Genomic DNA, 26,450 nt, shown 5'->3' on the forward strand with positions numbered 1-26,450 from the left:
TATAAGACGTGAGTGACGTGAAAATTTTTTTAAATCAAGTTTTGTGGTAAGTCAAGGATTTTACCCGCTAATAAGGAAAAGAAAATAAATGAGGGGTATCATTTCAGCCAAATATATGAATGACAATAAAAGTGCTTTAACTCTAAAAGTACCTTTTACACATTTAGGGCCGGGGGGGGGGGGGGGGGGGGGGGATTGAATGTTCAATAATAAAATGTACAGGTTGTTAGAAAATCGAACCCTTTGATAAAAGCAAATGGCGTTTGAGGTCCACCTGGTTACAGCTTTGATTTGTTCCCCGAAGCTGATTTAAATCGAAAATTTATCCGTAGCTTCTGTGGTTTGGTGTTACAGAGACCAGTGCCTGTCACTGTGGACATGCACCGATACTGTGCAGACTGTTTTGAATATATCATCAGGAGCGTTTTTCGTTTCTTAAGGTATTTAAACAAGATCAAAGATGAAACCTTGGCTTATCACCGTTAGCCTACTAATAGGAGAAATTTTCTTTAGAATTGATCAGATAAACTTTATTTTGAAGTGTATGGTATACTTATTGAAACAATAAAAACATCAGTTCTAAACAGCTTTTGGCATAATACATTTTAGATACTGAAATGCTTTTATTCGTTGTTTTTTTAATTAAAATAAATGAGTCATTGTTAGTAGACTTTTTGGCAGCTTAACAGAACAAGTTTGTAAGTCATGTAAAGATTAGGGATATGACATACGTTAAGCAGTCGCAGGTACACTGTAATGGCTAAATTAGGGCACTCCTTGTTAACAAAAAGATAAAACTACTTGTAGCTTTGCTATGCGCGTGATTTATATAATTTAAGCTAACGGCTTTTTGTTTCATTTTTAGCAAAACGTGGACCAACGTACCATATAGATTTTATACATTTAATTGTTAAAAGCGGTGACTTTGTAAGCCCATAGGGCTGGGCCGTTACACATATATATGCATTATGTATTATATTTGCATATATTCGGCATTGTCACGAAAATAAATCAATTTAGCTAAACATTATGTAGCCGAAAATGGTACTGGGAACAATGGTCCACAACAAAAATTTAAGAACTAACATCAGCTTACCCAGAATGATGGCTTGTGAAAGGAACAGTCTACGCAAGTTGTAACAAAATAGGGACGGTTGTTTTAGATATGTTTCAGTATTTGTTGCTAGCATCCAAATTCCATTGATTTCGCAAAATATTAAAAACCTATTCTCTCTCCCTTACACACACACACACACTCTCTCTCTCTCTCTCTCTCTCTCTCTGTGTTTGTGTGTGTGTTTGTGGGAGGGGGGAGCGCGGCTGTGGAAAGCCCACAATATGCATGCACGAGCAGATTAGCCTGTGATACTCATCTAGACGCTAATGTGCAGGGTAAGAGAATGCTGATGGACTAGTGGAAAGGAAAAGATTGATACTTGATAAAGAAGAAGATAAAGTTCTCGCCCATGGCCCTGCATCAAGTGTATCCACAAAACAATAAATAGAATGAAAGAAAGGATTTACGAGTACTCTCCACTTAAAATTACATATGAAGCGAGCATAGGTTTCCTGTTATGCATATACATCATTACTACCATTCACATAAAGTTTACATGCCAAAATAAAGTTTTAAAACTGCACCTTTTCAAATTTCTGGTCGTAAATTGGCCTATTTAATCCTCCCTCCCCCTCATTTCGATTAAATGGCGTAACATAATGTTAGACGCATACCAGTTGCGCGCACAATTTAATTATTCAAACGAGGATTGTCGAAAACAGGTTATATTTTTATAAAGCAGACAAAACATGTTTAATATTCATTGTTTCGGAAGATTGAAACGATGCCCCTTGGTGTTTGATATGCTATTTGAAACGATATAATGTCATCTGATCGGGTTTAGAGACAATGTTTTGACATGACAACTTGCTCAATATAAAATGCATCTTTAATTTGCTAATACGACTCGATTAAGTAGAAGCAGCATATGGGGGTACAAAACTAAAACATACCCTGTAGTTTTCATTGAGACTTTTTTGTCGGAACAGTCAACTTCACAGCTATTTAATCACAACAATGGGTAGCACAAATTGGTGCATTAGAATTTTCTGAAAAGTGGTTCCTTCTGATTACCTTCTGATGCCTTTGATGAAACATCGTAAAAAGTAATTAATCAACTGAGTATTTGTCTTTTACTTGTACCCTAGGTTCTAGATTTCAGTTTTGCCAGCCCGTTCTTGATTTCATATATAACCCACATTAGCAAAACTGACTCTAGCCAGTACCGTCGACCTAAGGGCGTGTTCGGCAGAATTTTGCCTGGGGCGCTTCCATATTTGGAAGTCACAAGTCTCGTACGTTACACCTATGTCCGCCTGGAGCTCCATATTTGGAAGTCATAAGTCTCGCCTGGAGTTGCCTTTCCCGCCTTGTGTAATTTGTGTTTATATCTCCAGAAGCAAATGTTTTTGTTTTTTTTTTTTTTAGGCAAAAAATACAAAAAAAAACATCTGGTATATCTTTTTCTTTCAAAATATATTATTTATTTTTCAGTTTAAATCTTATATACAGTAAATAAAATTAAATAAAGCAAAATTAAATTTGTTTTACGTTTCATTTCGGACTAATGACATTCAACTGTAGACTCACCGCGGAGCAGTTCTTTTTGATTGACGGATACGCAATATTGTCACTGTTCTTCAGCAGTACTGTGAAGCCATCCCGTGAAAAGGTTTGAATAGTTAACAAAATAACTTCACAGTGTCCCTGACACTCAGGGCATTTACTTGAAGCATTTTATTCAATGTATTGAAATTTAACCTCTTTAACTTCTCTTTACCAGGCAATAAATAAACAAAAATCATATAAGTCAAATATCACTTACTACTAATTCGTAAAAGATTTCTCTTCAACCCCCTCCAAAAAAAGTAAGAAAAACATGGATGCAGCACGTGCACGTTCCAGCTTAGCCATTACTTCTTTTACCAGAGGATTCTTATATACTGTAAATTTGATCTGCACTATGAAAGAGGACTTTGTGCATACCATATCGTTTATGGATTTTCCTTTGTTACAACGCACATTATCAGTCAGATAAATACAATAAATAAACAGTCATTAAAAAGCGTGGCCAAAGCAAGGTTCTTATTTTAAAGAACATTGGGGACAAAACACTCTAATATTTTTCTAGATGTTTCGGAAATTCTGATATATCATTATATATGTTAATTCATTGCAGGAATTGTGAGATAAAATGCTTTGTTAATGCTCAAAAAAGAGCAGTGTACTTGGTTCTCTTTCTTTTTTAGCCTTTTTCCAGTTAACTTCAGGATGTCTGTAACACATTTGCGTGTTCTACCTTTACGGTTGTAGTACTTTTTTACACAACCTAAAAACGTTTTAATGAATGGGGACCCTGTAGCTGCATATCTTTTTGCTGCACATCCCGGCAAAGTTGCAAACGCCGGCAAGAAATCTGCTTCTTGGGCGGCGGGGACTGTGCTTAATGATTTTTTACAGTCCTTTTCGCCTTCGGCATCTTTCATGATAGCACTTCTACATTTAGTTCTTTTGGAAACGGCTTCCTTTCCCGTGTTATCGGCACTCCCACCTGAAATGTAAAATCAATTATGTGCATGTTCATACCCTGGTTGAGAAAGACGAGGCATTTCCCTGAGATTTTTTTTATATTGGTAAGGTTTGGAGTGTTCTGCCTTGTCACTATGAAATATCTGATCACCGACTATTTTTTAAAAGCTTTAACATGCAATTGCAAAAGCGCGCCCTTATCATAAAAGGTTAATCTGCAAAAGGTAAATGAAAAGAAGTCACTATGAAATACTGTTAAGTACCATATATATTTTCTACTAAATATGGCTGGAGATATGATATTATTTTGATTCGGCAAACAAACCACTTGTGCTAAATTTTAGAATACTATAGCTTTCAAAACGGTGCTCTTCCCCTTACATAGTGTTGGCATTATCGTCGGTACATACCATCATTAAGTTCTGCGCCACCTAGACACATTTGTGAGACGAATAACCTTGGTTTATTTTCAAGCTGTGGACAATTCTTCGAATAGAAGTACGATATTAAATCAGCCAAAAAAATACGCTCTCCGTCCACTGTGTAAAAATAACTGAAAGGATGGGACATAAAAATAAAATGAACATGAACTACACGTCTTTTATATGCGCGTGACAAATCAGTTAAAAAGAAAAAAATTTGGCTTTGTAATAATAATTTAAGGAAATAAACTTAGAAATATGTTTTGTCATGAATATACATGTATATAAAAGCAGTAAAGAGTAATGGATGCGTACCCGTCTTCCCCGTGCGAAAGCACGAAGCAAACAAAGGAGTCGTAATGAGCTTCCATTTTAGACCCCAACTGTCTCAAACGATGTTTCAGGTCAGAACAAGTATAGTCTCTGAACTTGATGACCTTATATTTTAGTTTACTGAACACGTGTTCTATGTGCTCTGAAAAGACAATAAGAAGTTTACATTTTTTAAATGCACACCCAGGCGGCATGGGTAGATAAGCATGTATAAAAAGGTTACGAGGGAGTGTTGAAAGCAAAAATAATTTTTAGATTTGGAAGACCCTCCCCAACGCGCCTCTTTAATTTTCCTTTGTGATATGTGCGATGCGTTTTCCTACAATTAATTAATTAATAGTAAAATACAACCTTGAGAAGAAAAGAAACATGTTATCACGGATATTTAGAATACTTACTTTCATCCTTCATTGTGCCGTAACGATTGTGCATTTTTGTCGCTGGGAAATAACGGCAATTGTTAATGATCAGAGTAATTCCTCGATATTGGCCTTCCGAAGTGATGCTATAAGCACTCTCTGTGGAAGATGCGGTACTCGCTAAAATTGGACAAAAGTAATTAATACTATTTAAATGTGGACAGTGTAATATTTCTGAAAAATTTGCTGTTATTGTTAAAATTGCCGCCACATCTTATGCAGATTAAATGAAAACATGTATGCAAATTTATTTTAGGGTTTATATACTGATAATAAAATAGTTTTACATTATTTATACGAAAAATAACCGATCACTTAGATGTTAGCATTCTCAACATCAGTAAAGACAGAAATACACAATATAGGAATGAAATAAATTCTAAAAACATTCCTATCACTCGATTTGGGAAATGGAACGTACTCTCTGAGCATGTTCTGGTCCTCCGATTTCCCGTAACTTGTAAGCCTAATCTGGGGTAGACGTATGGTGGAGTTTCCACATGAGGGGAAGCCTCTGAGTTTTCGTCCTCTTGAATTTCAGGAACACAGCTTTCCATAATTGGGTATTTTAACACAGGGGCACTACTGTTCGTTAAAACGGTGGACATGTTTGTTTCACCAGAACTGTTTTTGTTTTTATCAAATTTAGACCTTTCTATCTGCGAATTTGGGCCTATTCCAGTGGTTTTACCGGGCACTTTTTTTGGAGGCTGCCTTGGTAACTTTGCTACATCAGGTTTGACTTTGTTGACCAACATTGCTTTGCCATCGTTACGATTTACAGCACCTCTCCTCTTTTTACCTTTGCGACTAGCTTTCTTTTTTCTATGAAACCTGACAAGGTGTCGAATTTTTCTTTTTATGAAAATTGGGTCGAAGAATGGTCGGTAAAAAACTACAATTAAGAGAATTAATTGTATTTATGTAGCAAATGGTTTGTTTTAGTGGTGCTATTAACTTTTTGGTAATACATCAACGTTTTGTTTGGGTCTTGTGTCTGCACATTTTGACCTTAAGTAATTGACCAAGACAAGGTGTTAACAGATGTCCAGGGTTAAGGAATGTCTTAGCTGCTGTGTATCAAGGCACACACAAGTATATTCTATGAAAGATGTTTTGGAGATTAATTCCATCGAGCTGCATTCAGTTAGAAGTCATTCAGCTTTGTAGCTGCGGATATATTTACCCGCAGTTTTAGCAGCTACACTGTATTATTACTTACGTTTCTTTATTGTTATTTGTACACTGGTTACCAGTCATCACTTTTGTGGTTTCAAGATTTGGGGACGACTATTTGTTACTTGGTTACCATTTTCTTCGGATTATTCAGTTTTCCCCAGCCACCAGTTTTGGTATTCAAGATTCAGCGACGGCTGTTGACGGTTATTTGTTACTTGGTGACTTTATTTTATTTGGACAATATTCACTTTTCTCCAGTCACCAGTATTTGATATTCAAGTTTCGGCGACGGCTGTTTCCTTTTACGGGATGACTTCAAGTTTTGGATCACACACAGGCTAGTATTTGTTTTCATTTCCCCCCCCTTTTTTCACGTGTTCTTATCAATACATTTATAATTGTTGTGTTATGCAACTACAGTTGTTACCTATTTTGTTTAGGTGTCACTCATCATGTTATTTTTGATTTTTTTTCTTTTGTGTGCATCTATTTTATTTATGTTTATATTCCTATCGGGCCAGGTGTTTTTGCAGTTTCCATATTTCCTATTTCCTGGCTGTCATTGACATGCCGTAATCTATTCATATCCTATTTCCGATTGTCTCCGTGTCCGCATTACCAGGTGGAGTATTATTAGGGGTTTCTGGTCGACTAGGCGATATGCATTTTTGGAGTTTTTATGCTCTTTTTTCTGGGTGTACTTCCCAGGTTGTTAACTGTTTGCCTAGTAGTGAGAACCCTGTAGTGGTATCTGGTATACTAGGTTCTGGGTGTATTTCCCAGGTTTTTTAACTGTTTGCCTAGTAGTGAGAGCCCTTTGTGGTATCTGGTATACTAGGTTCTGGGTGTATTCCCAGGTTTTTAACTGTTTGCCTAGTAGTGAGAGCCCTTTGGTGGTATCTGGTATACTAGGTTCTGGGTGTATTTCCCAGGTTTTTAACTGTTTGCCTAGTAGTGAGAGCCCTTTGGTGGTATCTGGTATACTAGGTTCTGGGTGTATTCCCAGGTTTTTAACTGTTTGCCTAGTAGTGAGAGCCTTTTGTGGTATCTGGTATACTAGGTTTTAATTTTTTGGGAGCTGTTGTGCCCCTATTCTGGGGAGTCACCCAGCTATATGTTCGTTGCCTAGTCGGTTTTCCAGATATCCCTGTTTTTACGTGCACGGCTAAGCTGAGGCTGTTGCCTGCATGGATTTTCTCTGGCGGCGGACTAGGAGATGTTTAATTTTTTGCACTTCTTATATCAATATGGCTCATGCCATATCTACCCAGGCTATTCGTTGGGTTTATGCCGGGTTTATATGTTCTCTGTACAAGTGTATATTTTATTCATATTACTTATTCCGCTTACTTACTTAATTACCTGGCCCGGGAAATTTTTATTACTGAATTGTCTTATATATAAATGCAACTGCCTTCGGTCTTCTTAGTTTCCTTTGTTTTTATGTTACCATGCCTTCCAAGACCCCTCCCGGGTGGAGTACCGTAAGCGGTCCAGGATGTCGGTTGTCTCCAATGCGCGCTCATTATCCAGCAAACGACGATTGGCTCCTGCATCCACTGCTCCTGGTGGAAAGAAGCCGAATCACACCGGCACAGTAATGCCGTGCGCTTCTCCTTCTCCCGACTCCTCCCTGCAAGAGACTAACGTTCAGCAGCAGATACCCTGTACCCAGTATCAGCAGACTCTCGACACTGTAAACACACGGAAGTGATCCACATTGGAAGTGATCCACATGCCCTCGTAAAAATCGCTGATTTCCCTTTACCTTTGGACTGAAGTTTTTTTTTTTTGTTTTTGTTTTCAGCGATTTTCTAACAAAAATTTTATATGATTCTGTAAACTTACTTACGTACGGCTTATCTATTAGAACATTAAGAAGCTCCTTATGCTAATGATTGGCGTCTTTATATGACGCCTTTTGCAACTTACGACCAACACTACTGGTCCCGTGGGATAAGTTTTCCCTGTGTTACCGTTAAAAGTGGCAACCATGAATACCCCCCCCCCCTTTTCTACGTCCCTTTCGTCTATGCATCTTTTTTTTGCTTTTTATAAAAGGGAGTAATGCACCTTTAGTCTATGCTAATTTAGCACTGTTGCCAGTACTGGGATCCCATCCTAAAATCGATTGCCCCACATCCCACGCCCAGTTACAGACCCCGCCTACAACATTGTCTAACAACTCCGATTACCCATTCCCTGTTACAATTGGTACTTAAGGTTAGGATCCTCATCAGGTGATTTTCTCATCAATATATTTCCAAGGGTTCCTGCCTTCTTGCACCACCACTCCTAGCATTCACGCATTTCATAATCATTTATCAGCCCGTACTCATCCTGAAGCGATTTTGGATTATATTAATCAGGTTTATCCTCTGGGCGGATTGCTGGCCCAATTTTATCTCCCTCTTCCATATTTTAAATGTTCACCATTACACATTATTACTAAATCTGAACCTTATAAATTCCGTGTTATTCGCGACCTTTCTTATCCCCACCTGGACTCGGTTAATTCTAATATACCCAGAGTATTTTCTGTACAACTCAATATATTATACGATTATCGCCCATGTCCAACATTTCGGCCCTGGTGCTCTTTTAGCTAGGTCTGACATTCTAGTTGTTTTCCGCATTTCAGCTCTTAGCCTTTTGGTTTATCATCTTCTTTGTTTTCTTGGAATGAATTATTTAATTTGAAACATGTCTGCCAATGGGTGCAAGTCGTTCGTGCCAAATATTTAATCACTGAGTACAGCTCTAAAATGGATGTTTAAAAAAAAAAAAAAAAAAAAAATTTCATGCCTCGGCCATATCCTATATATTGGATGATTTTTCTTTCATTAGATGTGAGCTTCTCTCACATCATATGGCCTTTTATTTTCATTTGCGCCAACTTTTTGCTCCTATAGCTGTTGTGATTTCTCATATTTTTCATAATTAATCCTGGTTACATTTCATTAACATACTTTATTATTTTTATATTTAGCACTTATATAGTTTGGGGGATGTTTATTATCTCCCCGGTTTTGTAACTTTGTTTCTTATTAGTTTTCGTCATTAATAAATGACAATTTCAGTCATATGGACTTATCCTACTTAATTTGGAGCAAAAACAGAGCTTCGTTGTGCTTGTGAACATTTGGCTACATAAAACTACAATTAAGAGAATTAATTGTATTTATGTAGCAAATGGTTTGTTTTAGTGGTGCTATTAACTTTTTGGTAATACATCAACGTTTTGTTTGGGTCTTGTGTCTGCACATTTTGACCTTAAGTAATTGACCAAGACAAGGTGTTAACAGATGTCCAGGGTTAAGGAATGTCTTAGCTGCTGTGTATCAAGGCACACACAAGTATATTCTATGAAAGATGTTTTGGAGATTAATTCCATCGAGCTGCATTCAGTTAGAAGTCATTCAGCTTTGTAGCTGCGGATATATTTACCCGCAGTTTTAGCAGCTACACTGTATTATTACTTACGTTTCTTTATTGTTATTTGTACACCCTCCACCCTCCCCTACCACCTGCCTTCATCCTTGTGGTGTTTTTAACACTTAGACTTACTTACTTTCAAGCGGCACCTGTGTGACATAATTAAGGGGGGCACCTATTTGGACAGTGCCACTTTGCCTCTGGTAGGCCTGCTAATCAGAGGCATATGAGTTCAGTTATTCAGGAGACAGTTAATGCTCTCCCTCACTTTTCTCGTAAAATTCACAACATTAAGAAGTGCATTATTCAGGAGTAAAAAATTTTGAGGTGATGTTTGGTAAACTTATTCAAACCCCCCTCCCCCCCCATATTTTTTTTCTCTTTCCATGACTAATGAAGCAGATTTGAGCATTGGCTCAATGTAACATGGTTGTATTTATGCTTGTTAGCTATAACTCATTTGGCACATTAATTAGTCATTTCAGATTATCTGGTTATCATTTGTTTATTGATATATATCATACATGTGAGATTATTACTTTAAAACTATAGTTAGGTAAATGTACTATGCAGGGCATATGAGGCAGTACGTAGGCCAAGAGAGACAACTCTATGATTGGGCTGTCAGAGCAATGAGGAAACCTACGTCCCCGTCCTAAAAAGGTAGGGGTTGCGTAGCTCGCTCTCAGCCTAGGCCGGCTTTAGTATGTGCCTTTTGCCTTTTCTTTTCATTTGCGCCAACCATTTGCGCCAACTTTTTGCTCCTATAGCTGTTGTGATTTCTCATATTTTTCATAAGCCTTTTATTTTCATTTGCGCCAACTTTTTGCTCCTATAGCTGTTGTGATTTCTCATATTTTTCATAATTAATCCTGGTTACATTTCATTAACATACTTTATTATTTTTATATTTAGCACTTATATAGTTTGGGGGATGTTTATTATCTCCCCGGTTTTATTTTCATTTGCGCCAACTTTTTGCTCCTATAGCTGTTGTGATTTCTCATATTTTTCATAATTAATCCTGGTTACATTTCATTAACATACTGCCAACTTTTTGCTCCTATAGCTGTTGTGATTTCTCATATTTTTCATAATTAATCCTGGTTACATTTCATTAACATACTTTATTATTTTTATATTTAGCACTTATATAGTTTGGGGGATGTTTATTATCTCCCCGGTTTTGTAACTTTGTTTCTTATTAGTTTTCGTCATTAATAAATGACAATTTCAGTCATATGGACTTATCCTACTTAATTTGGAGCAAAAACAGAGCTTCGTTGTGCTTGTGAACATTTGGCTACATAAATAAAATTCTTGCAGAAAACAAAATAGTTTGAATGGAATTCTGCTAAGGGTAACCCTTTGAAAATTCCTTGTGAGAACGAGAATTGATTTCCCTTTTATGAGAATGGTGCTAAAAAAATTTTGGTAATAATCGAAGCTATCCAGAAAACAAATGCCAACTGAAATGTGGACCGAGAAGTTTTCAGCAAGCATCACCGGCAAATCGTCCAAACTCATACTTATTGGAAAATACCTGTAACTACATATACACCATGCCATAAGTGCAATTATAGATTCCAAATGTGCTGCGAACTTGAGGTACGGCCACGTATTTCTTGCAGAAACACCGACTAGTTTTGCCATGATATAACAAGAATCGCGGTTGCAAAACTTTTTGAAACTTTTTCGCTGCAGAATAAAGACATTCGTCTTGGCACCAAATATTCTATCTAATTCTGTTGCCCACTTAAATATAAAAATGGCAATGACCACATAAATAGCAAATAGCTGAAGCCGAAATAAACTAAAAAATAAATTCCTCATCTCCTCCACAATGCCGACTTGTTTGATGAATGACCAAGATGACAAAGCGGAGCATAACATAGAGGTCAGTCCCACGGCAAAATGCAACGTCGATGGAAACACTGACATGACCTTGAAAGTAAAGAAAAGTTATGTCTGTGAATAAGACAAGAAGGAAACTTTAACAAATAGTGGCGTTTACTCAACACAAAAGTTGAAGTAGTATATTTTTTACAAATAGAGACGTTAACTCAAAGATTAAATGTTAAAGTAATATCCATGCAAGGCCATTCTCCAATTTCTAACACTGATTTTTCGAAATCACTGCATTATACTTTGTAGGGTCATGTTGTATGTGCATACTTTCAAGAAAGGCGAGGCATGATCTTTTTCAGACCATTTGCCAAGAAGCGATCGAAGCATTGGCATTGAGTTATTTTACTTGATGGCCGTCCATAGAAACTAAACTGTCGTGTTTAAGACAGATTTGAAAGTGATAAACTTGGACCCATCAGTACAAATTCAAAAGTTTTAAATATAAGCTTGAGCATCAGTCTTTTAAAATACTTCGAAAACAGATTACGACTGATTTGCTCCATACATTATTTTTCTCGTAACTTAAATAAAACACCCAATACTTTATTAAAATATTTAAATAAAAGTGTCATTTGAAAAGTCTTCTGACCATGCAGACCTAGCTTGTCGAAAATATCCATTTATTTTAAGATCCTTAGTGTCTCGTATCTAGCCTCGAAAGAACTTCTAGAAAGAACTTCTAGAAAAATAAACTTGTTGAAATAGTAAGATAAAAGTTCTTCAAATCATAAAAAAATATGTGTGTGTGACCCCGTTTCGTCAGATTTGAGTAGGGGCCTACCTATTTTGTCACACGTGCTGTCAAAAGCTGTGTAAAGTTTAATTTATCATTAAAGAAGAAAGTTATCTCACTGAAGTCAATAATCTGTCAGTAATTTTGTTGTGAAATATGGGATTGAAAGGAACAGTAATATCCGTGAATATTGCAAGTCATTCATCAGTCCATCGTATTCTTCTCTGGAAGCCATGATTAACACTTCATCTTTCCAAATTGTTATGCAGTTGGTGCTTTTCATCCAAAACATTTTACTGTGCACTTACCTTTGCAAAACTAATGAAACGTTGCAATGGACCCATTTTTTTCACAGTTGATTCAGCAGCCAGTACATTATATTTCACTTCTGTTCGCCTATCAAAATAGATCGGTGTTAGACCCTGTTACAAATGTCATTGATTTCAATATTTAAAGCGGTTACAGTATCCAAAATATTTAAGTTGTGTGCTGGTTTATATAGTAGAATTGCTTTCTAAATCTAAAACGAAACTGTAAACGTGCGTTTTATGTGAAATTCCAAAACATGCAAATTCAACGTTAACCTACAGGTACATTACAGGATTACAGGAAGCCTAGTAAACGAACAAACTTCCCCATTGAGAGATGGAAAAATGTTAACTTTGTAAGGCCACACTTTTTTATTTTTATGGATGACATCCTCTGGGTACCCCAAAATCGGTGCGAGAGGGCGAAAAAAAAAAAAAAAAAAACGGTCCAAAAAAAAAAAAAAAAAATACTGCTTAAGTAAAGGAATGCTGTCAGTACACAGCTGGAAACACAAATTTTACCACAGAAACACGTATCAAACTAATAATATGTCTTTATCCATGCTCTCAAAATATTAAAGCATTGTGAATACTTCGTAGAAATGTAAAAAAAAAAGTCATGAATAGATATACTTTTTATTACAAAATCTATTAAGGTTATTTCATGCATTTTGTTGGTATAGCAATCAATAAAACAAATATCAAACAAACAAATATTCGTATTCTCAGAATATTAAAGCATTTTGAACACTTCACAGAAATGTTTAAAAAAATGATGCAAAGATATGCTTAATACTACCAAATCTATTAAAGGTCATTTCGGACGATGCCATTTTGTCTACTTCGACTCACACGGCCAAACTGTCAGGTGGCCTGTCCGACCTTCAGCCCACCAAATACCTCGACGCCCTTGTCGACCCTTTTTTCGCTACAGAAAACCTGGTAGCCTATGTGCTGCTTTGTACAGAATGTCACTGAAATTTTTCGGGCGATAATCGCTGGCGGCCGCCAGCCTTTCGCACAATTGTAAAAAGGTGATATCTCCATGCCCAAAATCAATGGCATACCAATCCAAAACGACGGCACCCGTTCTCTTTATGACTTTAATTGTCGTGTAATTTGAAAGTTATCCTAGAGATGAATTTGACGGCAAAGCGGCCACATTTCCACGTGGCGATAATACGCATGCGCAGAAAGCTCATTTCCTGGCAAATTCAATAACGACGTTTGCGCCAACCGACTTCGTTGGGGGCTGGGGGGGGGGATTTTTTTTTTTTTCGGAGAACGGGCGAAAATCGGTGCGCGCGCAGGATGTCATCCATAAAATTAAAAAAGTGTGGCCTAACTTTATTTTATATTTTGTGTATAAATAAATATTCTTCGGGGGGGGGGGGGGGGGGGGGGGAGATCGTCCGGGGGGGGGGGGGGGTTGTCCTGGGGGGAATCGTCCGGGGGGGATTGTCCGGGGGAAGTGTCCGGGGGGGGGGGATTGTCCTAGAATCGCTTGTGGGGCTAGTTACTGATAATGACGAGAGTGCATATAGAGGGGGGGGTTGTCCTGGGGGGAATCGTCCGGGGGGATTGTCCGGGGGAAGTGTCCGGGGGGGGGGGATTGTCCTAGAATCGCTTGTGGGGCTAGTTACTGATAATGACGAGAGTACATATAGAGTATCTGTTGAGTCGTTGAACGTAGCTAAAACCAGAGAAATGATAGTGGATTTTAGAAGGAATCAGAATGTAAGGCACCACTAATCATTGGTAATGTTGAAGATAGTAGAGTAGCGGATTTTTAACTACTTGGTAGGCCTATACACCTGAATAGTCAATTGAATTGGAAAGATAACACCGCGAAGCGTGTAAAGAAGGCACGGCAAAGACTATTTTTTAAGATCATTGAGAATTTTTACTGATAACGTGCCTATTTTGGTCAATTTTTACAGGTGTGTAATTGAAAGCATTCTGGCGTACGGAATTATAATATGGTATAGCGGAACAACTGGGGAGGAAAGAAAGAAACTAACCAACGTTGTAAAAACTGCAATCAAGACTATCGGACAGGATCTACCCAAACTGGATGATATTTAAAAAAAAAAAGAATGGAGAAAAGAACTGTCAAAACCATGGAAGACTCTTTTCACCCTACACCATCACTTTTTACGTTTTTACCAAGCAATAGTAGACTTTTAACTTTTAAAGGCAGTGAACGCTTTTTAAACAGCTTTTATTCAAGTGCAGTGACGCATTTTAATTTGATTTAAAAACAAAATTCTTAATTTATCTGTTGTATTACTTTTACTCTGTATATTATCAAACTTGCTCCAATAGTAAAATGATTTCCGCTGTTTATAATTGGCTAAATAAACTCTTATCTTATCTTTAAAATGCAACCAATGCCATAACAGTTAAAAAAGGGAAAACTCCCATTAAGTTTATTAATTTTATCACATCTATGGGTTGCCCAATCCAAATCTTTGACGCGATTAAATTCAGTAGAGATCACCAAAGTCTTGCGACTAAGCATCGAATCAAGTGTGACTTTGAAGGATCTTTGCAAGAGTGGAGTGAGAAATAATCTGAGACGAGCCAGGCTTTGCAAGTCACTTTTGTATTGCTTTTACTAAAATGATTTTCAGGTGTACAGAGTCTCGCCCTTAAGTCTTTAAGGTGTCCCCCGACACTGAAATGAACCAATTTCATAATTGCAAGTGTAATTTATGCTTATATTTTTTTTCTTTTTGTCTGATATAATGAATACAGAAGACCGGTTATCATACTAAATGTGAAAAATATTCGTTATTCGTCAGCAAAAAGCATATAAACTCTTTGTCCTCTCGGCATAATTTTTACATTATGTCCAATTCTTACAGTTGGCATGACGTCACAGGATGGCCGACTAGGATAAAACAAATCAAAATCATTGAGAGTAATGGGCGCAAGCCAATGTTTTACCCTAGTCCTAAAATCGAGCCTCGTTCTGGGTTAGATAATCCTGAAACCGACTGTAAGGGTCTATTCCCACAACTTTAGATCGATCTATCACTGCGGGGAGTCTCACTAGATTACTGTCAGATAATCCCCCTTAAGTGTCCGTCCCCGCCTACTACAAGCTGTAAGGGGTAATTAACTTTCGTGTCCGCCCGGCTGACAGCTATTTAGCGTGAACCCCCAGGGAGTTAGGTCGATCTAAAGTAGGTCGATCTAATCTATGGAAATGGGGTGTAAGAATAGGAAGGCTTCTATTGCGGGTAATGAGGCTAATTTGACCTTGACATTTTAAAGGGACTGGCTCGACTGCTAAGCAGTCTTTGCCGTTCCTTCTACCGGTCTTGTAGCTTTCCTATGATATTAACGGCCGAGATCACAAAAAAGGGACACCACTGCTACTATTGGGTGGCCAGCTCATCCTATTGATAGTAAAATGTTCCAATCTGAGAGTTTAAAACATAGGAAAAATGGCCGAAATGAGAGGTTGGCCGACCTACAATTAAATACTTTAGGATATTTAGGGTTTGTAGCACTCACAATATTTTACAATCACAAAAAAATGAACAGCATATTTGTTTTATTTACGTATTTTCCGACCATATCTTACGGACTATGTATCGATAATTGTACCCCCAGCGTCGGCTCCGCCGCCAAGTCACCGTTACCGCCTCTCCTCTTAGGCTACAAGGGCCTACGTACCCATCTTTTGGATTTTGGTCACGTATAATCTCAACTCGATCCACGTAAAATTTGGGCTTCGTCGGTGCTGGGAACTAGGTGTGGCGCTTGTCGCAATGCACCCTTGTCCAAAATTGGCAAAATTAAATGCTCAATATCTACCATACCGAAGGAATTATGGGAAAAATTCCTACAGACGACTGACCGAAAGTCATATGTGAAGATTTCAAATATGCCCTTGGATTTGACCTTTGACCTTTATTCCAAGGTCAATGGGCCAAATTTTTTTTTAAAATGGGCTTTTTTTTTTACGAAAAAAATCATTTCTCCCGATTTTCAGAAACTACACAGACCTAACCTATAATATTATGGGCAGGCATTATCCTTCAGGTTATCTTTCGTATTCTTGAGTTTGGGGCATTTTCACGGGAGTAGCTAATTCAGGAACCGTAAATGCTAAAGACCTCTTGTTTTTTGCATTTTGTAGAGCATGTCAAGCCCAACACTGAAAGTGGTGTCCGTTTTTTTTCCAACGTATGGAAAAGATAGCATAAATCTTAGCGAGGCAGACAACTTCTGGTCAAAAAATGACATTATTTCATGAAATCCGAACATGTGGAATTTCTGAGCACCTCCCATTTCATGAATATCAACCAAAATGACCTTTTCTTTATTTCAGTTAAGTTTTTCTTTACTAAATTTATGGCACATTACTGTAACTCAAAAATTGCAACATTTTAGTCCCTTATATCTCCAAAGCTGGCAGAGACAAGGCCATAGTTACTATTGAACTCAAACAGGAAGTCATATACTGGCAATCTAAATGTGACCTTGAAATTGACCTTTGGCCTACTTTTCTAAATGAACTGAACTTTGCAACATTTTAGTCCCTTAAATCTCCAAAACTGGCAGAGATAGGATAGGGCCATAGTTACTATTGAAGTTGACTAGGAGTGCATTCCCATAGATTTAGATCGATCCCTGGGGGCTCACACTAAATTGCAGTCAGCCGAGCGCGCACGGTAGTTAATTACCCCCTTACAGCTTTTAGTAGGCGGGACAGACATTTAAGCCGGCTAAGCTGACAGTAATCTAGTGAGACTCCCCACAGGGATAGATAGATCTAAAATCTGTGGGAATGGGGTCTAGGGAGTCATATACTGGCAATCCAACTGTCACCTTAAAATTGATCTTTGGCCTACTTTTCACCTTGAACTGAACTTTGCAACATTTCTATCCCTTATATCTCCAAAACTGGCAGAGATACGCCCATTGAACTTGAATAGGGAGTCATATACCGACAATCTAAATGTGACGTACCTTGAAATTGACCTTTGGCCTACTTTTCACCATGAGCTGAACTCTCCGAAACTGGCAGAGATTGGGCCATAGTTATTACTGAAGTTGAATAGGAAGTCATATACTGGCAATCCAACTGTCAGCATAAGATTGACCTTTGGCCTATTATTTACCGTGAACTGAATTTGCAACTTTTCTATCACTTAATTATATCTCCAAAACTGGCAGTGATATGCCCATAGTTACTACTGAACTTGAATAGGAAGATATATACTGGCAATCAAACTGTCAACTTAAAATTGACCTTTGACCTACTTTTCACCATGATCTGAACTTTACAAGGTTTCCATCTCTTTTATCTCCAAAACTGGCAGTAATACGCCTATAGTTACTATTGAACTTGAATAGGAAGTCATATTCTGACAATCTAACTGTGACCTTTAAATTGACCTTTGGCCTACTATTCACCATGAACTGAACTTTGCAACTTTTCTATCCTTTATATCTCAAAAACGAGCAGAAACAATCTAATTGTGATCTTGAAATTGACCTTTGACTTACTTACTTAAAACTAATTAAAAATTTTACCCATGATTCTGTTTTAAATGGTAATTTTCAGAAAATATATTGAAAATTTTTGTTTACTGCATTTTGTAGAGCTTGTCAAGCTCAACACTGGAGGTGGTGTCCCTTTTTTTGCCTTTCCATACGAATGCACTTACCCCAGCTGGTGGTACAATACCCGGAGGCGGTATAGCCCTCTCTAATCCTCCAGTTACTTGAACCACGATTCCATGGTCCGATTGTAAAACTACTTCTTGTGAACACCTCGCCAAGAACTGAAGTTCCCTCACCTGCCCATTCAGCGGGTTCTCAATGCGCCAGAGACTATCGAGAGCGAACTACCGTGTATTTATACGCAGTGGGAATAAAAGAAGAACGCGATTGTTTGGGACTAAGTTGCAACAATAGATTTTGTTTCATTATCAGTAGGGATGGGTAAATGTAACCTTTTTTTGGAAATTTAATTTCAGACAAGTGGGTTCTGTGGCCATTTTGGCTGCTGAATACAAAATTAATGTCTTTTTTTTAATTTCAGATTACATATGATATTTGTATCAAGCGATTTTTCAAAATGACCACCAAACTCCCCATCAAATCACAGATTTCTCATGTAAACTTTTAAATATCAGTTCAAGTATGGCTTTTTATATGTCTAACCATATGATTTTATGATCAATGAATGCAAAATAGATAAATCACTTTTGTTGGGCCATTTCATTTTGGGCAAAAGAGGATTTTTGGTCATTTTGAGGTAAAAATCGCCCCTAAATTACCATTTTGTATACAAAAATACCAATGTATATGCAACTGTGGTTTTTAATTTGAGAAAACAATAATACAACAAATATGGCCAATATTATTCAAGGTTCTCATGAAAATGTACAGTCTTGCCATATAGAGTAGTCATAATGTTAGTTGCATACAGGTATATTTATAGTAGTACACTCAGTAGCGGAGCATAAAGGACATTGTTACCCTTTATTATCTTCCAGATACCGAAAATGAGTTTTTTTTCTGCATCTAACTATTCAATAATGTATCTATCGTTGTGCTGATTTAAAACAATGAAATAACTCTCGAAAATATGAAATATCTGCGTTTTTTTTTTTTTTTTTTAGGTGAGATAGCAATCGGTATGGGGTGTATCTTTATCCCTAAACTAGATTTCCACAAAAATTGGCATAGTGGACTGCAAGAGCATGAGCTACAATCCCGTGCCAGCGTTTTGGTTTAAATGCTTTTGTTATGGAACTATGAGCTTGTAATTACAGATTTCCATTAAACAAAGGTATTATTTTGCTTTTTCAACGATAAAATCTAAACTAAGACTTTAAGAAAAATCGCTGGCAGGGCTTGGGAGTACTTAATGGTGTCATTAAATCGGCGTTAAAACTGTGTTCATGGGTGTTCAGGTAAAACAGAAATTTCAGTGTTTACCCCAGAATCGCAATTATGATGTTAACCGTAAGATGACAACTGTATATGTTACTTAATACAATCACTGAACACTGAACATTTACTTGTTACCCAATATAATGTATGTAAGGCAGTATATAAGGAGTTTTGGGTGAAGGGTGACAATATCCTTAATGTCTTCATTTATACCCTGGTCACACTATAGGCGGAATGAGCTAGAATGTCGTAGGATATTTAAAGTGTGTTCTAAAAATTCGAAGCACATTCCAAATCTACGGGCCCATTCTTGCGTCCCGTCCTTTCGAACTTTCGAAGTGCATTCCAAGTGGAGAAATATCGAATAGCATTCAAAGTGTATTCTAACTGCACTATGAGTCGCATTTTTAATATTCTTGCAGCATTCCTCATGTGTTCCAACCACATTCGAGATGCATTTAAGAGTTAATACACTAAAATGTGCATGAATCATTCCAGGCAGGTTTGAAGCGTATTCTGAGTATTCCAATGGTATTCTTACAAGAATTAGGTCAATTTGAAACTTCCCACCAAATGTGGCGCCAATTTTTGAAAATTCTTCATTCCGATTCATTCTGCTTGATTACTGCTGATTCCGAATAAGTGTGAGGTGGCCTTTACAGTGCCTTCTGATCTCAGTGTATTTCTTATTGATGCATTCATGGTGGTGGCGAGATACTCTTAAACTACACAACTGAAACTAAGTACCTTTTTTAGTGTCAAGAGGTTAGAGGTTGTTAGAGGTTGATGCCACCTGTTCCGAAGAAAAGGAAAATTAGACTGGGTTTCCATGCCTAGATAGATCCATCTGGATCGGTGTAACTCATTGGGGAGTCTCACTAAATTGCTATCAACCAAACCGTCTTAAATGTCTGTCACGCCTACCGAGTCAGCTAGGGGTAAATATTATAACCCCCTTACAGCTTTATTAGGCGTGACAGACATTTAAGCTGGTTTAGTTGGTAGCAATTTAGTGAGACTCCCCCGGGAGATAGATCGATCCAAATATCTGTGGGAATGGTCCCTTCTACACTATAACATTAGTTTGTACACGTCCATGAAGGTATTTTCAGCATTGTTTTTAATACCAAACTGTTATCCACGAATTCATTATGTACATAATGGTCATTATTTGCATTTATCTTAGACTCGAAGCGTATATTTGTTTTAAATAACATATTTTTAAAGATATCACCCTACCAATATCACCATTGTCTTAAATATGCTAATATATGAACTCTGCAACCCCCAAAACATATGGAAAGACATATTACCCATAATTTTTATGCACTTTACTGTGAAATTATGGCCAAAAAAGCCATTCCCCCCTTCCTTTTTTTACAAACAAATAGCAGAAACCAATATAAATCTTTAGCTTTGGTAAAAAATATTGTCGGATTTGTGTTCAGCAGCCAAAACGGCCACAGAATCCACCTGTTTTTAAAAAAATTTGTCATTTGCCTACCCCTATTATCAGAGGTCGCCTTCTCTCTCCATGAAGCTTAGAGTATATCCTGAAAATTCCCCGCGCTTAATTTAGACTAGGTGACGTGGCGCACCGGTATATTTGTTTACCATCTCATCATTTTGAATTACAAGCACTCCCGATCATAATCCAACTCGACGGTAATGTTAAAATCATATCTGAAAAAAAAAATAAAACAACAGACTTTCTTTCCTCAGTGTGGGTACTTGGATCCTACCTGCGGCCTTAATGCACATGCATTTCGCTTGAGTATCTAGCAAGGAATAAACACGCTCGGCTGTCACCTTGATTGGTCAGAAATCGATTGTTGTAAAATCTCTACATGATTAAAAAAAAGGTGCCTAACCCTTAAAAAAAACACAGAAAACGACTTTACAGTGTCAGAGTAGTCTATCCTTAAGAAAAAACTCGAAATCGGTTTAAGTATTCAAAACAAATTTTGTTTTTTTTTATGTTGCGATTTTACGATTTTACGACACTCAATCAAGGTGACAGCCGAGCGTGGAAAGGGTTGGGTAGACCTTTTTGAACCTTTGAACAATCAAAGTACCCGTATGAACGAGGTGAAATAATGAAGGTTTTCAGCTTAAACAAATCTACTTCAACATTATCAGTGAACTGCCACTGAACGAAACTTATATGCTTTGCATTATAGGCCACTAACCTTCGTGCTCTTTAGTCTTTATCGCGTCGGACTATTTGTTTGCGCGTAAGGCCTGTTCTTAGTTACACCAGCCGGTAAATATCTACGAAGTAAAGAGGAAATCCCCTAGAGAGGGTTTTGCAAGAAGATGGTGCAAGATAATAATTATAAAATTATATAGGTAAATAAAAAAGTGGGACGATCTTCACAGTTGTCAACTATTGTAAGCATACTTTGTTTGTTGAATATTAAACAAAATCTCAGCTTCGACCAGATTGGATTGGCATTTCTGTCATAAAAATCCCCCATGATAAAAAAGTAGGCCTATTTATGAGTAACATTTGATTTTCGCTGCAATATCTTGTAACGCAGTTGTCTCAAATGGAGCAAAAATTTACCATAAGCTCTCTAACCGAGTGTTTGGTCAACTTAGCATCAACAACAGTGGCAATATTAACAGTCAGCGCCTCCTATGCTCTTGGTAGTAGGCCTATCAGCTGTTGCTGCGTTAAACGATATGCCGATGCCTTTTTGAGGTCGTCGACGGCACATAGAACCTGGTACACTCGTATTAACACTTTGGGGGAACTTTATCAAAACGTGTCAGATATTGTTGAGGCACATTCGAGACAGTCTGAGAGACAAAGGGGCACGGTGATCATTGTGAACGGACACGACTGCAGAGATGAAGTGGTCAGTGTTGGAACAGAAGAGATGCCTCGGACAGCTTTTATAGATCAGTTGGTGAAGACATTGATGATTGGTCGCACATCTGGTGCCATTTGGATTATTTTTGCCATTTGTCACGGCCACCATGGGGTGGAGCAGAGGGCCACTGAACCCAAGGACTTGGCGTCCAAAGACATAATAGTGACCTTAAATGAAACAGATGACAGCGATGAAAAGCCATATTCAGTGAGGTGTCTAGAAGATGATGTTGGTCTGGGCTGGTCGCAGATGGACCAAGAACAGCAGCAAGAAAACCACGAAAATCAAGAAAGTTTTGTTGAAGCGGCCCATGGATTTGAAGTGGGACTTTTACCTTAATTATTTTTTACATGTATTGGAATGAATCATCATCATGCCATTATTAATCAGCAGTCAGAATGAAGTGCATTTTCTATTAAGAGTTCGGTATTTCCGGTAATTCCCAATTTAGCAAGGATGTGTTGTATTAAAGATGGACCAAAATGTGCCAAGAATCACAAGAAGAATAACACGAAGATCGACGAAGTTTTGTAAAATCGGCCCATGAAATTAAAGTAGGGCATTGACCACGAAAGCTTTTTATTGATATATAGCCCTTGTTTACCGTCATTGGTCCAAAGTCAGAATAGTATCTATAGTATATCTGGAAATCCCCAATTTCGGAAGGGCGCGAATGAATATCAATCTTTGAAAATCAAGCAAGCCAATCAAAAGTTATCAAATTTCAAGAATGCTAGTCGGCCAAGCAAGCATATGTACATGTAACAGTGGAAGCCAAAAGTGTCACCTAATTGCCCAATCAATTAAACAAAATTGGCATAACTTTTGAATGGGGTAAAATATCCATTTGAAATTTTTCGGAAAGTTATACTATGCCAAGAAGAATCTGACAAGATACAATTTTCTGTAATTTATCCATTATTTCCATGGCAACCATTGCTAAATATCAAAAGCGATCGATACTATCCCTGTGGGAAGTCTCACTTGATTACTGTCAGCCTAGCCGGCTTAATCGACCGTCCCGCCTACTGAAAGATGTAAGGGGGTAATTAACCTTCGTGTCCGCCCGGCTGACAGCTATTTAACGTGAACCCCCAGGGAGTTAGGTCGATCTAAAGTAGATCGATCTAATCTCTGGAAATGGGGTCTTAAATGCGGGTCACAACGTGCGGCCAAATGTAGCGAGATTACACTACGTCGTGCAAGCTGTGTGACATATTTACATAAACAATATGAATACACAACACTTTTGAAGAACTTAGCAACGTACGTGAAGCCTTATTCTAACTAGTTTGATTTTATTTTTGACTAGGTGTACATGTATATACTAGAAAAATTGTACATGTTCTATCCTGTCCTAACCTTACCCAGCGACCTATTATTAATATTATTAATAATATTAATAATATTGATATTATTAATATTATTAACTAGTACTTACCGGACTTTTCGGGTTTTGACGCCTGTCCTACTCTTTTATAGATAATAGCCACAGACAAGGCGGGGGGAACAATAACCCGTACAACAACTAATACCAAAAATGGCAGCGGAAGTCCTCGTGGTTACAGCTTTGATTTGTTTCCTGAAGCCGATTTAATTCAAAAGTATCTCTGTAGCTTCTGTGATTTGGTGTTACGGAGGCCTGTGCAGAGTCACTGTGGACACCGATACTGTGCAGATTGTTTTGAGTATGTAATCAGGTACGTTATTTTGCTATTACTTTTCAGATGATAAATGTTAATCTATTAAGATACTCAAACAAGGAGTTTAAACGCAGATGAAATTGGTAACCTACTTATGGGATTATGGGAGCAAAGTCTACATAGAAGATAAGATAACCTGTATTTTTCAACTGTTTGGTATTCAAAAACCGTGCTAAATTGTTCTTGGGCCGCTTAGATTTAAATATGGAAATATATCTTCCTTTCGTTCATATTCTAAACTGAAATTAATAAGCCTGTGTTATATGGTTTTGTTCTTGCAGCTTGGATGATCCAGTCTGTAAACCATGCGAAGATGATGGAGATAAGGTGTACATTACGCAGTCGAAGGTAATGAAGATAACAAGAAGTACACTCTGACCAGTTTATTTTTGTTTAACTACCCTCTACCAGGGTAACAGGGAGATTATTTTTGTCTCTAGCTCAGGCCTCATAAACAATAATTGCTGTATGGTACCATGAGCCTTTGGTTTGTGAGTAATTTAATTTAAATTTTAATTAAAATTACCCCAACATAGAATTAGTAGACACGAACACAGTGTCATAGTGGCTCGTGTGTCGTAACGCTGTGGTCGTGGCTAATAATTTTACATTGGGGTACTTGATTCGTAGCCTGAGTCGTAAATTTGGGCGTTCGTGCCCACAACTCTGAGGTTGGAGTTCGCAAATGCTCATCCGTTATAAGGCCTGTAGCTAAAACTGTGCGCTTTTCAATACTGAAAACTAACGAGTAAATAAAATGTTTTGCAAACAATGTTGGCTAAATTGGTTTAGACCTTTAAGAGTTCTCATATTGATCTAAGTGTTGCATTCAGCGATAAAAAGAGTCTTTGTTAACTTATATCAAGGGTATAGCGTTGACATATCGTAGAAAGAAAAATGAATGGAAAATAGGAAGCATTAGGACAAAAACACTTTAAGTATTATAAGGAATTTGATTCCAAACATTTTCACTTTATATATAATCATGTAAAGGATTTTGATAATGATTATTTTCACTTGTTTTTCATATATCCAAAATGCCATTTAGCAATTCCCTGACGTTGCAATAAGAAGAGAGTTGGAAAGAAAACTAATTGTGGTTTGTAAAAATCAAGGATGTGAATGGAAAGGAAAATTTGGAAACTACGTCGAGGTAACTGTTACACTGTAGCTATTGTAATCTTCTTTAAGCTTGTGTTACCTAAAAAAAACAGACCTACAGAAATTCTCCCTTAATTTTTCCACAATCAACATAAAACACCGCATAATATTTCAAGACCACAAAAAAAAAAAAAAAAAAAAAAAAAAAAAAAAAAAAAAAAAAAAAAAAAACTGAAGTGTTGGAAACAACAGTGATTGTTGGTTACCGAGATGAGCACTAAAATCCAGGGTGTATCTTTGTTGAATTAAGATAACCGTTGCTATTCACTAGAATAATCTGTTTGTAAGGCAAGCATTAGTGGAGTACTCAAACCTTTTGAACAAAATTGCCGTTTGTTACTTAAAACCACAAAATTGTGATTGTAAGCGACCTAAACAGCGATTTCACAGTGCTATAGGAAAAATACTTGTTGCTAGCATCGCAATGTATTTTACTATTTTATTTTGGAACGAATGCATTTTTCACAATGACATTGACGTATTTAAATTACGATAACAATTTGCAAACAGATGTTTAATGTATTCAGTAGGGTTAGTTCATTAGGTAGTGGATGATTCAGGATACAGTTTTATTATTGTTGCATATTGTTTTATGATGAGGCAAATTCTTTATTATATATATATATATATATATATATATATATATATATATATATATATATATATATATATATATATCATTGGACAAAATATTTGAATTATTCATTTTTTTTTGGGGGGGGGGTGCACTTTTTTTTTTTTTTTTTTTTTTGGGTATCTACTCCGTAAGATTTCTAAATCATGTGCTCTTATTCTGAATTTTGCAAAATTTTATGTCGTATTTTGGTATTGGGGCTGTCGTGTATAACTGCAAACCGTAAGTCCTCTCACCTTCCAGTTCCGCACGTTCTGTGTGTACTATATTAATAATTCGGCAATCGCAGTCACATACCCACGGCTTGAAGTGACAAATGCAATTATATTTTTGATCTGGCCTGGGACTGGCACAGAAAGATTTTTTTGAATGATTTACTTTTAATTTAATGTAGGGTCACGAAAATTCATGTCCTTTCCGCGTGTCCAGCTGCCCCAATAATTGTGGGCAACAGCTACCCTGGAACCAAGTGGACAAGCACTTGAAGGACAAATGCCCACTGAGAACCGTTAAATGTCGCTACTGTCCGAGGTCATTCATCGCTAACAGAAACAAGGTATTAAAAGAGGGCTATGGGAGAATAGAGGCTCGGAGCACACTGTTTCTGACTCTTATTTTGGACATTATGGCATCCATGTAGAGTAGCTTAAATATTTTAGTAAGAATTTTAATAACATTACTTTTAGGGAGTTATTATATTAATTTAGAATAGATATTTTATCATAATTTTTATTCTGTTTTTCTCTTGGCCAGAAACATAATTTGCCGAACTTCGACCTCGTGTTGTCAATTTACCTGCAGAGAAGTTATTTCAAATATATATTTTAAATATATT

At 37.2% G+C, this 26,450-nt stretch overlaps 2 protein-coding genes and 1 long non-coding RNA gene across 6 annotated transcripts in view; 1 reads left to right on the plus strand and 2 right to left on the minus strand.

Annotated features, from left to right (window-relative positions):
• LOC106174963 (TNF receptor-associated factor 2) overlaps window positions 1–26,450 on the plus strand; it is a 41,329-nt gene that overhangs the window by 7,982 nt on the left and 6,897 nt on the right. For 3 of the 4 annotated variants that reach the window (XM_087007362.1, XM_087007363.1, XM_087007361.1), the window contains 4 exons: window positions 23,600–23,817; window positions 24,102–24,168; window positions 24,869–24,973; window positions 26,010–26,171. In XM_087007362.1, the coding sequence (XP_086863488.1) occupies window positions 23,600–23,817; window positions 24,102–24,168; window positions 24,869–24,973; window positions 26,010–26,171 (552 nt within the window). Of the gene's footprint in view, window positions 1–21,725; window positions 22,439–23,599; window positions 23,818–24,101; window positions 24,169–24,868; window positions 24,974–26,009; window positions 26,172–26,450 lie in introns of those variants that run through there. The other variant, XM_087007360.1, reaches the window with a different exon arrangement.
• On the minus strand, window positions 2,524–6,966 carry LOC106181382 (caspase-3). The gene is made up of 5 exons (XM_013565752.2): window positions 5,182–6,966; window positions 4,740–4,880; window positions 4,324–4,483; window positions 3,997–4,139; window positions 2,524–3,608 (listed from the first exon to the last, which is right to left on the minus strand). Exons 1-5 carry the CDS (start codon window positions 5,516–5,518, stop codon window positions 3,223–3,225), a joined length of 1,167 nt encoding a protein of 388 aa, XP_013421206.2. The 5' UTR covers window positions 5,519–6,966; the 3' UTR covers window positions 2,524–3,222.
• On the minus strand, window positions 20,270–23,697 carry LOC147763173 (uncharacterized). The gene is made up of 3 exons (XR_015333307.1): window positions 23,559–23,697; window positions 21,431–21,512; window positions 20,270–20,924 (listed from the first exon to the last, which is right to left on the minus strand). It is a non-coding gene; the product is annotated as an uncharacterized LOC147763173 (long non-coding RNA).

Source organism: Lingula anatina, chromosome 3, assembly GCF_051362555.1.
Source record: "Lingula anatina isolate TDL-2025a chromosome 3, LinAna3.0, whole genome shotgun sequence".
In the NCBI taxonomy this organism is placed as follows: domain Eukaryota; kingdom Metazoa; phylum Brachiopoda; class Lingulata; order Lingulida; family Lingulidae; genus Lingula; species Lingula anatina.